The sequence below is a fragment of the Malania oleifera genome, chromosome 10, assembly GCF_029873635.1.
Source record: "Malania oleifera isolate guangnan ecotype guangnan chromosome 10, ASM2987363v1, whole genome shotgun sequence".
NCBI lineage: Eukaryota > Viridiplantae > Streptophyta > Magnoliopsida > Santalales > Ximeniaceae > Malania > Malania oleifera.
The window spans coordinates 1,825,664-1,838,197 of record NC_080426.1 but is presented as its reverse complement, the minus strand read 5'-3'; the positions used below and the strand labels follow the sequence as shown (position 1 = coordinate 1,838,197).

The 12,534-nt window shown below is 35.9% G+C and overlaps 1 protein-coding gene across 1 annotated transcript; it reads right to left on the bottom strand.

Moving 5' to 3' along the window:
- Nucleotides 1-3,562: 3,562 nt before the first annotated feature.
- LOC131166472 (uncharacterized) lies at nucleotides 3,563-7,127 on the bottom strand. Its single transcript, XM_058125072.1, has 3 exons — nucleotides 6,606-7,127; nucleotides 3,851-3,920; nucleotides 3,563-3,685 (listed from the first exon to the last, which is right to left on the bottom strand). Exons 1-3 carry the CDS (start codon nucleotides 6,963-6,965, stop codon nucleotides 3,633-3,635), a joined length of 483 nt encoding a protein of 160 aa, XP_057981055.1. The 5' UTR covers nucleotides 6,966-7,127; the 3' UTR covers nucleotides 3,563-3,632.
- Between the last annotated feature and the right edge of the window lie 5,407 nt (nucleotides 7,128-12,534).

Below are 12,534 nucleotides of genomic sequence, written 5' to 3'. Positions count from 1 at the left end.
GCACCCACGTAGACTCAAATTCAACATTGACAACCTTCAGTTGGTTCTGGGAAGCAAATGCATGGCAATAGGATTCTTGTCCATGGGTATCCAAGATTACCAGTGAAATAGTTGGAACCATTGGGTTATACATCCCATGTTTGAGGAGATATGGGATTCCTAGCAAATCCCAGGTGCCCATCACACAGGATTGTAGGACGAACCAAACCTGGGCCTGGATTCCCACTCACATTCTTGGTGGGAGCTCAAGATTTCTTGAACCAAACAGTTATTATTACACCAAGGGAAGCAATTATTTGTATAAAGCATTAACATTGATATAGCATTGGCTGATAAAGCTTTAGATGAGGATGATGCACTTTTCAAATTGGAATTGGCTGACCTACTCATAATGTCTCTAGGGCATGGTATAAGAGTTGAGTTCCACTTCCACCAGGAATGAGTTTTTTTATGGCACGTGGAGGTTCATCTCAATCATTTCTGCACATTTTAAAAATTCGAATAGTCCAAATTTGAGCTCCCTTGCCTGTGCTTGCTCACTATCTCTTTCCAAACAAACCAGGAGTGTACTGTTAACCAGCACTACAAATGTATTGAGCTCCAAACAAAAGTCATTCTTTTCCCTTGACATAACATGACTATGAATAGTTCTAGTTAATGTTTTAAAACAAGGAAAAACATTTTAACCCCTAAGAAGCACTGCAAAAGTCTTAAGGAGTTGAGGCGTAAGTTTTTTCTAAATATTATTTATATATAAAAATACGTAAAATAAACTGCATATACTTTTTAAAAATAAATAAAAGAGTAAGAAATTAAAAATAGTGTAAAAAAAATACATTAGTATACTACTTGTTGGCCATTCAAAAAATACTGATTTGAATTCATCAAGTAAATCATGCAAAGAGATAGCCAGAACATTACAAAGTTCTAGTTATTTTGAGGTCCAAGAATTTTTGGAATCAATTCATATTGCAATATTCCTTTCATATAAACAATTGGTGAAAATTTTCTAGCCAAATCTAACTCAAGTTGCACACACCTAAAATGTGTAAGCCTTAACTAAAAAGGCACAAAGACATGTCAATACAAAATTTTAAAACTCAGTGTGTAATACATTGGCTTTTTTTAATTTGGTATTTTAAACTGAGCCTCAAGGCACCTTAGGCATGCCTCATCTTGAGACAAGCCTCAATCAAGCCTTTTAAAACTTTCATTCTACTTAATTTTTAACCAGCACCACTAATGCATTAAGCTTCAAGGACAAACCCATGGAGCTAGATAAGAGGAAAAAAACTGCCGGTCACATGCCTAAAAAAGTCCCACCTAAAAAATCTCTCTCAGTGGTTCTCCATCTCGCGAAGTTTCGTCCCCTCCCCCCACACACACAAGGTCTCTCTCTCTCTTGGTTCTGCACCCATGGTTTTGTTCATTTATGATTAAGAGAGATGAGCAACCGCTCACTCCAAATTGGAGGGAACTGAGATTGGACAAAGTAGGGACGATGCCCGCTCTTTATGATCCTGAACACAATCATTCACACAGTAGGTGGATGAGATTTCCCAAAGATGTTGCCTTTTTATTTGGTGGCTTATCAAGCTTCGGCTGGATTGGAAGGGGATTTGGAAGTGTTCGGAAGGGTATTGTTTGATATTGGATGTCGATTCATCCAATGAAGGAGCAAAAATTTGGAGATAAGATTGATTGGGGAGGAAAGGGAAGAAATACTCTGCATCCCCCCACCCCCCAAGTGTGGCTTGAAGGTGATGGGTGGCAAAGCTTCATAACTTGGTTTTGTTGGTGGCGAGGGAGCTCCATCCTGAATTGGTCGCAAAAGACGAAGGTAGCGAACCTATCCATCAATCATGGAGCCAGGTTGTGTCAAGAGAGAAGGTACAGGGCGAAGGAAGCAATCAAAATGAGCACACATGAAGGAAGGGTGCGATTACAAGGAAGGATCAGCTCTGTACCCAGTGTAGTCGTGGATTGCAATCTAAGGAAGCGGTGCTTCTCAGCTGGAAATGTTCAATCCTTGATGAGAGATGATGACTCCGAGTTTAGGTGAGGCTAGGGTTACTGAAGGGGCAAAGAATGGTAGAGACAGCTAGGGTTTCTGCCAGAAAGGATATGAAGACTGGGCTGGGGTGTCATTTGTTTATATAGGAAAATAAAGCGGGGTTGTTAAAAATAAAGAGGGCTCCCTTTCTTCTCAATTGGGCCTGGAACAGGCCCAGTGTATAAATAGTGCTGGTAGGACCTATGTGCTAGGTGTCAAAGCTCATGGAGTTGATCAAATTTTTAAGAAAGATCAAAGGATTTCTTTCCATGGGCTTTCAACTTCCAAAGAAGCCCAAAATTCTATTGTTTCTTGTCCACGTGTGAAGGAGTTATGGATGGAAATTTTCTGGAGAAACAGGAGATGCAATGATCTCCTGCAATCAGCTGGAGGCAAAATCTCTTGCAGTCAATTGGAGGCGAATTTGGTGATGGTTCGCCTACACAGGAGATGAGGGTTTGTCAACAAGTAAAGGAAATGATCCAAAAAAAGTGTAAAATGGCCAAAAGGATATAAAGGTCTACAAGAGTTGTACAACAGGGAAGGAAGGTGTTAGACAATCACTTTACCTAAAAGCTTAAGATGTAAGGTTGTGGTCAACAATGTACATCGAGCTTTAACACTCCCCCGCATGTGCAGTTCAACAGCGCATGGAGAGAAACACACGATCAATAACATGCATTACAGAAAATATAATAATTTTTTAAACACCACATAATAAATGCAGGAAACAAGAAGCCAAGACCTCTTGATAACCAGCTCTGATACGATGTTAGACAACCACTTTACCTAAAAGCTTAAGCTTTTAGGTTGTGGGCCAACAATGTATATCAAGCTTTAACAAAAGGGGAAGTAATAAAAATTCAACTGTTAATAATTTTATGAGTTCAAACCTACAAGGAGGCAAGTTTTCAAAAATAAATGAGGCAGGAAAGTTTTATGTTGAGGAATCTATGAAATGTTCTAAGGCTGATTTTGATAAAGGAGGAAATCATTTTCAGATAAGGTACAACAACAAATAGTGGTAAGGAAGCTTGCAGCAACAAGCAGTTCAGAAACACAGACAAAGCAATCTAATATATGGTAATCACAGAAGACATTATATAGAGTTCTTTATGTTCTTTTTTCTTGGAGTAAAACATATATCTTAACTTTCTTTTGGTGGGGGCAGAGCAACTGAGCTCTACACAGAAATTTTCAACAGAAAAGGGAAAAAGGAAAGGGCAACTAGCAAGTACAAGATCAAAAAACACCAAAAAAGTATCCCTGATGCATAATTTACATACATATCAAAGAAGATATGGGTAGCATCACTCAAACCATCCATGTACTCCTGCATTCCTTTGCACTCAAAATGTGGGGCACACAAGTTCACATCAGAGCACAATTAGCACCATTCTAAATACAATGGGAACTACTACATCCTAATGTACTCATGTCAAGAGTTCATGCAATTCCATGTCAAACAAAATGAAATTCAATTAAATTAATAACAACCAAAATCAATGTGCCGGGGGGAGGGGGGGAGAGATTTACTCACTTTTCACTGTTACTTTCAACAACAATGTGCTTTGACATCTCATTTTGCATCAACCTTCAACTCATCCGAATCAGAATCACTCGCATTGTACCCTAGGAAATCAAATATATGTCCATAATAACAGAGGCAATATGGGTTCAAAACACAGACATGCACAGAGAGAGAGAGAGAGAGAGAGAGAGAGAGAGAGAGAGAGAGAGAGAGAGAGAGAGAGAGAGAGAGAGAGGTAGAGAGAGAGAGAGAGAGAGAGAGAGCACCTGGATGCTTATCACTAACTTTCCAAACCGAAGATCGACTCTTTGAAGCTCTGGTCATCCAAGCTCGACCCTGTCCAATGAAGAAATAGAAGTTAACGAGCAAGAAATTTAAAACTCAATGACAAAGCATGAAAAAATTAAAAACAAAACAGAGGAAATAACTTATTTAAACTCTCAGTGATAACTGGGAAAATTGAAAATAAAATAAATAAAATAAAAAAGGAGAAAATCTTATATCGTACACTTTTATATCATTCTGATTTGTGCCAAAGACTTCTCAGCTTTGTTAAAGCAAGAAGAACAGAGAACAGAAATCATAAGGAGTTACAATTTGTCAGAATGTACTCAAGGTGTCACATTAAGTTTTTAACCAGTCATACTAATTAGTTTAGTAGAGCAACAAACGAGGAGGTGGGGTGGCAAAATGTGAAATAGAATATGAGACTGCTCCCAGAACCAGTTGTTTTTCTAAGAAACTGGGAGCCAAAGACCACTCATAATTGGAATCGCCTTCAAAACAGCCATTATAAGAACAGTTTTTCCTGCTGATGAAAAGAGGGACTCATTCCACCTTTCTTTTTGCGAGTAGTGAATAAAAGAGAGGGGCTCACTCCGCCCCTTCAATTTCTTCCAAACTCCCACCTTAATGAAGCCAAAAATATGTTTCTTTGACCTGCCAATGAAGAAGGAAGCCCATGATAACTATCATGAACAGAAATTTCTTTGACATTCAAGCATTTGAAGACCTCGCTTTTTCTATTGATGTATTTGACAAACTCTGCAGTAAGCGAATGGGGGAATGGAGTTCAGGGTTTGAATATTATTTAATTTGGCTTTGTTAGCAAGGAAGGGGTGGTAGTTAATGACGAATGAAGAATTTCCAGTTTTTTTCTTTTTTGGAGGCCAAATATTTCCATTTTACTTTTTTTCTTAGAACCTGCAGGAGGTCATAATCCCTCATTCTCATTAAAGCTTGACATACATTATTGGCCCACAATGTAACAGCTTCAGTTTTCAGATTGAAACACGGTATTATCCTGGGTTTTACTCTTGTTGCCTGCATTTATTGTTTGGTGTTTAAAATTATTTTGTTCCCTGTAATGAATGTTATTATCGTTTGTTTCTCTCCCCACGTGCTACTGGCTGCGGCGGGAGAGTGCTAAAACCTGATATACAGTGTTGGCTGACAACTTAACAGCTTGAGCTTTTAGCTATAGTAATCTAACAATTCATTTGGAAGAGCCTTGGCTAGATAGGTGCTGTAAATGGGCTGAAAACTGAAATAGCGAATCAGCAATAGTTCTCAGGTGAAAAAATGAAATGGAAGGACAGAATTTGAACGAGAATATGACTGTTTTGGAAACTTGCTGGATTTGGATCAAGGGCGTTGAAAGGAGGACTTTTTGAGATTAGTTTTAGCCAAAAGTGGTATAGGTATTGATGACTGCTGCTCCTTTTTGTTTAATCAATTTTCCACATTCTTAGAGATCGTTCCATCTAAGAATATGCTTAAATTTATCTAAGAATATTCTTAAACCTTAAAATGGAAGTGGCCTCTTCTAAAATGTGGTAAATGTAGATCTGAAGGAGAAAGAGGAAGGGAGATTCAATTTTGCACATTCTTAGAGATCGTTCCATCTAAGAATATGTTTAAATGTATCTAAGAATATTCTTAAACCTTAAAATGGAAGCGAGCTCTTTTAAAATGTGCTATATGTAGATCTGAAGGAGAAAGAAAAAGGGAGATTTTTCATTCTGCTTGGTTGAAGTAACCGAAATAGAGTTTTTCATGACGGTAAAGGAAGCCAGATGAGTAAATGAGGATCCTCCAGATGTTGCTCAAGGAATTAATGAAGCCTATCCAGCAGGTAGAGCCGCTTTAGGGAAAAAATCTCATTAAGCTGGTATCGGGGTGATTTTGGAAGGTGAATGAGGTGAAGCATGGTTTATTGGCTAAAAAGGAAAGGTTTTATGATGACAATCCCATTATTGAAGCTCTAGCTCTTAAACAAGCTTTTTTTTTTTTTTTTTGCAAGTGAATTAACCCTATGTTTAGAAGCCTGGAGTTAAAATCTTATCATTAGATTTGTGTAGATTTGGACAAAACATAGTACAAAATTGTATAGAATTTCATCTGCATTCACATAAATTCAAACCCAATGTCTAAAATTCATCCTCCTAAATGCAGCTAAGACAGATACTTTGGCGCTTCTGTCATTGCATTGAAGACGCTAAGTTGAGTATCCCATGTTTTCACAAAGTCTAAAATTAAGTGCGTTAAAAAAGATGCCGCGTTGCACATTGTTCAGTTAAAAAAGTTTAGAGGTTGAAGATTTGTCTTGTTTGGCTAGAGCAGTGCCCTATTTTACTCTCTCTTGTACTGAAAAGTAAATCTTTTCATTTAATCAAATTCACATCCTCCCTTAACCCCTTCCCGGCAAAAAGAAAGAGCTCTCTTCAACTAAGCCAAACCGCTGTACTGGGTACCAGGGCAGAGGCCTTTTGGGTTTTCGAAACAATGAAACCTCCAAGATTCAAAATTTCAGTTCTTTCTCCCTTTCAAAGCTTTCACAACGGTTTCATGGCAACCAAACAGGTAATTGAAATTGAACACTCCCACTCTATAACCCTAAAACACACAAAACAAATAGCCTGCTATAATCAAAAGATAATGACGGCGACTTCAAAGATCAGGAACCCCGAGAAAATAAAAATTCTAAAATAAGAATTCATTGAAAGAAAAAAAAAAAAAAACCTTTTGAGGGTCTCTGGGGATGCCATAACCACTGGAATACATCTGACCCACCAAAACCTGCATGGCGCTATCGCCGGCTTTGGCCTCCTTAAGGGTATCCTGAAACCATCGCCTCACGCAGTCCGACACCACCTCCGACAACGGCAACCGGGTCTGCCCGGCCGAGTTCTCCATCTTCAAGTTGGGTCGCTCGGAGTCCACTCGGACCCTTCTCGATTTCGGTGTATCCGGCGGGCAGACCCCGGTTGCTCTGAATACGGACGCTTCGCGCTTCGCCCCTTCGAGTTTCTCCGCTGAAACAAGCCTCGCGAACTCTTGAAGTTTTGTTGAAAAAGAAGAAGAGGGGAGTGGTTTTCCCATAAAACAGAGAGAGAGAGAGAGAGAGAGAGGGGGGGGGGCTTTGGAAGTGCTTATTTTATTGAGAGACGGAGAGAGCAAGAGAGGAAAGTTTGGGATGAGATTTTCTTTTGCCAATTTGCCTTTATGCCTTTCTTTTAAAAAACAATTTATTCATAGGTTTCTAGAGGGCACCCTAAAAGTAGGTCTGAATTAATATTTCATGTAATACGTTATGCTCACAATTTTTATTTATTTATCTGAATTTGATGAAATTAATATTAAATTATATATTCATATCTAAATTCACATAAAATTAAATTCTAAATCATATTAGAAAATACAATCTTAATAAATATATTTAGATGAGAATGACAATTTTTTTTTTATTAGATTATAGAATTTTTAGACATTGTTTTTGAATCGAATGCCTAGTAAAGTATGTTTCATCTCTCAACATTTTATACATTTCAACTTAAATACTTAGTATTGATATATCTCGTACTTAAATGAATAAACTATACTTAAATGAATAAACTATCTTTTAAAGATGTATTTAATTTGATAACTAAAGCTGAGAGTAAAGGCTGAACCAAAATAGAATGGATTGGTTATTAAATTTATCCCACCTATATTTGGGTTGACTTCTATGAAGAACAACGTAACAACTTGAAAGACAAAATACCCTTAATAGTATACTTACTATTATCTTCTTAATTTCAAAAACATATCAAGAAATGATGGATGAGATAGAACTCTTAAAAAATATCAGGAAGCAGCCAATTCATAATGTTTGAATTTTAGAATTTTCTTGACACTTCAATGAAAGTATCTCTCTCAACGATGACGCCAACGCGCAACAAGATCTCAATGATGCAAAACTATATGAGATTGAGCTTTTGGACTTTGTCATTGACTTGATCGATGATGTCGTAGGTCGAACAAACATGAACAAATTCCTATAAAAATGAAATTATATATATATATAGGTGAATAGATGTTAAGAATTTCACTTATGAGTTTGTCTCACATTGAAAAAATTAAGTGGATGATAGGTTCTTATATAAGTAGTTGGTTTCAAGACTCAATAAGCTTAACCTTTTTGGTCAAATTAATGTTCATCCATGTATATCAAACTCATCCATCCTGTGCCTAACAATAGATACGGCATGAAGCAATAATCTAACATATGAGTTGAGACGAAAGGCAATCATACTGGAGTTAGGTTTTGGGGTGGACATGCTGTGTGCCGACCTCTTCATGCCATAAATTTCAGAGATCGCAGTTTTACAAAGTGAAGTGACAGAAGCAAGTGCAGGAAGGTGACTTGCCAACCTTTACCTATATCAAGCAGCTGAGGCCCAATCCTTCAACCAATCTAATCTTATTTATTTATTACAGCAAACTTGGACTAAGAATCCTAACATTGTTTTACATATCCCTTGAACCTAGTGCAGCTAAAAGGACAATATGGGAGATTTGACTTTTGAGACATTGGAAAATTGAAAAATGGAGATGTTTGGGGGTGCTCATTGGGCTTGGCTCCCTCTAATGGACCAAATCCAGACTACTCACTTTGTTTTTGGGTTCGGCCCATGTTTTGTCTAGTGCTCGACTCCAGCCCAATCCAATTGGGCTTCAAAGGTCAAACTGCCGCATTTTTGCAGAATACTGAAGTAGCATAAGTTTGGTACATGCGTTTATAATACACAAATAGGCCTCAATTGGGCCTTGCAATGATTATCTCCTTTCAAGGAAAAAGCGATTTAAACTAGTGACAAAATATAAACTAGTGACATGTTTGGCCAATTATTTTTAAACTACAATAAATTTAAAAATTAATTGAATAAATACTTATGTTTGCCATTGAATTAAACAAAAATTAAGAGTATGATTAAGATAGTAAAAATACAAAATATAAAATAGCTCCTAAATAAACCTATTAAATTATGAGGTGCAACTCACAAGAATAACACCTACCAATAAGGAGTCAATTACATTACACAGCTTGAGTTTGACTCTTTCTAAGATTACGTTTGATTTGTGAAATGTGTATTCCCATAAAGAAATTAGTTTTAATAAATTAGTTACAATTATTTATATAATAAATTATGTTGTTACTATAAAACAAATAATATTGTTAAACATTTTATCAATTCACATTAAAAAAAAAATAGATAAGGAATAACTATTCTCAAATTTCAACATAAGAATACTTATTTTTTTTCTTATTACATCCCAAATGAAATAATTGAGAATATATAAGGAGTAATTATTCCCTTAATTTTTAAAATTTAAACATAACTATTCGGCTCAAATAAACAAGCCATAAATATTTTTCCTTTGAGAAACACTTAGAAGAAACAATTCTTGTACATAAAATTTGGAATCAACCAATTTTAAGATGTCACAGTATCACTTGAACTCATTAAAGTAAGAGCTTTATTAGGTGTGGGTCCCAATAATATAAGTCGCACAACATCTCGGTAGACATAAAAATTAATATAACATTATATCTTAAATACTTATTGATTTTTTGAATCTTTTTCAATGTATTCATGTATAATACTCGTATTTTACCTGCTTAAGATTTTATTTAAAAGATCGACTTTATTTAGTCAATTTAGTTTTAATGTTAAAAAATTATGTATAAAATTTTTAGTCAATTTAGTTTAAATGTTAATAAATTACAAGGATTATGTTTTAGCGTATAATTGAAGAGTTTGAAACATCTTTAATCATTCTCTTTTATTTATTACGTTTTGATTAAGCATGAAATCACTATCTTGCGTCTAAGATTGATTGTGCAATAAAATTTATTAAATTAAAAAGCTTAGAACACTTTTCTCCTAACATTTCACATCGCAGGGTATATACACTTTTCTCCTAACAACTACCAAAATTTGGATTTGGTTATATCTAATCTCAACTTCACTCCATTCCATAGTAAAAGATTTTGAGTTGTTTTCTTTTTTGAAAAAAAAAAAAAAAGGAGGTGGGGTGGCACCCAATGATCCCGGGACACCCAGTGTAACCAGAAAAAAAAACACCTATTCCTTTTCATCTCATAAATCATGGAATATGTTTCTCCACTTTTGGTTAGTTGTACAAAAAAAAATTTATAAGCTATGTTGATGAAGATATTTAACAACAACAAAAATTCTTAGTTTTACTATGTGGAGTTGAATATATGAATCATTTCACGACAATTCACTCGATCCAAAGTGTTTTCCTCTATTAGATTAAAAACTATTAAATCCTTCCTCACTACCTCATTTTAAGTTATGTTATAAAAACTATGTCGGACATTAAGATTTTGAATGAGTTTCAAATTAAGCATCAGGGAGTTTGCGACAGACTTGGAAAAATTATTTCGTGAGTTAAACTTCCAGTAGGGTGGATAAAACTTAATTATGATGGGAGTTGTAGGGCAATCCGGGTACTTCAGGAGATGAAGGAATTATTTTGGATTGTCATGGCATGATAAAAGCGATTTTTTCAAGTTATTTTGGCAATGGTACGAATAATAGTGCAGAATTAAAAGCAATCAGAGAAGGAATTCGTTTGTACAAACGTTTGCATTATTTTAATGTAATTATTGAAAGTGACTCGCAAATTGTAGTTGATTGGTTTCAGAAAGGTAGATTTTTTTATTTTATTTTTTTGTAAAAGAGGGCGGCACCTCCATTTATTTATTAATAAACCCTCACTTTTGGTGGAGGAATACTATGGTTACAAGTCAAAACCAACCAACCAAATTAGGACAAACCAAATTTAAACATAACTAACAAAGGAGATAAAAACATAAAAACAACCAAAAACAAAACGAAATACACCAAACAAAACTCTAGAGATGAACTAACGACAAACGGAAGTAAGACCCCATATATCCATCCGAAGGATACCTTTCAGATAACGTGGTAGAAGGTGTTGTTCTTTGTAGAATACATTGTTTCCCATTTCTCCTTCTTTAGCAAGAAAATCAATCACACTATTGTCTTCCCTATATTGATGCATCACCATGACATTCACTCCTACTAACTTTGCCACGAGCTCCTCCCAAAATTCCCAAAGATACTACAAAGTACATCTACCTTTCCGAAGCCAATCAACTACAAATCGTGAGTCACTTTCAATAATCATATTAACATAATGCAGACATTTACACAAACGAATTCCTTCCCTTGTTGCTTTTAATTCTCCACTATTATTCGTAACATTGCCAAAATAACTTGAAAAAGCCGCTTTTACCATGCCATGGCAATCCCGAATAATTCCTCCACCTCCTGAAGTACCCAGATTACCCCTACAACTCCCATCACAATTAAGTTTTATCCACCCTACTGGAGGTTTAACCCATGAAATAATTTTTCCAAACCTATCGTAAACTCTCTGATGCTTAATTTGAAACTCATTCAAAATCTTAATGTTCGACTTCTTCAATTTTTTAAAAGAAATGGTGCTCTCAGCAATAAAACTAACCCAGAATCGAACACTTCTCCACATCTGATTTGCACTTTGATAAACTTTTTCCATTCTCACTTTACATCTTCAATTCCAGAGGCACCACGTAATCAAACATGGAATCAACCCGATTAAAATACATTTAATAGATGATTTTTTTGCATAGTGGAACCAATTTGCCATTTTATTTTTCCAAGGAAGAGATCGTTGGAAAGCAATCCCCAATGTCACACTAGCTCGACGCCAAACCTCTGAAACCACCACTCCTAAAGAAAGAATATGATCAATGTTTTCCTAACTTCTCTGAACGCAGCAATCACAAGCCGAAGCCATCGATATTCCTTTGGTTTGAATTCTGTCATCTACAGCCAAGCATCTAAACCAAGCTCTCCATAAACACATTGATATTTTTCTAGGCAATAAAGAATGTCAAAACTAGTCATTCCACAAAAAATTATCACTTCTGCTCCTCAATGCCTCCTAAGCCATTTTTGTAGAAAAATTACCGTCCGGGGCAGGCTTCCAGACAAAAATATCCTGCCCACTTTTACCCGCCGACACCTATTGCAAAATTTCCCTTATTTTATCAGCACCAACTAATTCCCGTACTAAATCAGAGTTCCAATTATTATTTAGCCAACAATCCTTAATACACAATTTCTTGTTCAAAATATCCTCAGTGCTCACGAATAATGGGTCTGATGACAATCACCTGTCGAACCAAAAAGAAGAGTTCTCACCTCTCACCAAAATTTTAACATTATCCATAACTTCTAGAATAGTGGGCATAATTGATTTCCAAAACCAAGAGTCATTTGGTCTCCCCTTCCTTATTAGTAAATGATCATTTCTGTAATATTTAGCTCTGAAAAAATCTGCCCACAGATTGTTAGCAGTGAGCAATCTGAAGGCAAATTTCATGAGAAGAGATTTCTGAACTTCCTTAAGATCTCTCAGCCCTAGACCCCCTTTCGAGGTAGGTTTACAAATTTTCCCCCAAGAGCGTCAATGAATCTTCCTTTTATCTTTCACCTCTCTCCATAAAAAATTTGAAAGAAGAGAGTTAATGCGAGAATATGTGACCTGTGAAATCTTAATAACAGACATCAAATGAATAGGCATGCTAGAC

What these genes read in the sequence shown, in the direction of transcription:
- LOC131166472 (XM_058125072.1), bottom strand. Translation starts at nt 6,965, where the DNA reads ATGGGAAAACCACTCCCCTCTTCTTCTTTTTCAACAAAACTTCAAGAG. An exon ending in TCCCCAGAGACCCTCAAAAG is followed by an intron (nt 3,921 to 6,605) that starts GTTTTTTTTTTT and finishes TTCATTGGACAG; the next exon opens with GGTCGAGCTTGGATGACCAG. An exon ending in AGTTAGTGATAAGCATCCAG is followed by an intron (nt 3,686 to 3,850) that starts GTGCTCTCTCTC and finishes TTGATTTCCTAG; the next exon opens with GGTACAATGCGAGTGATTCT.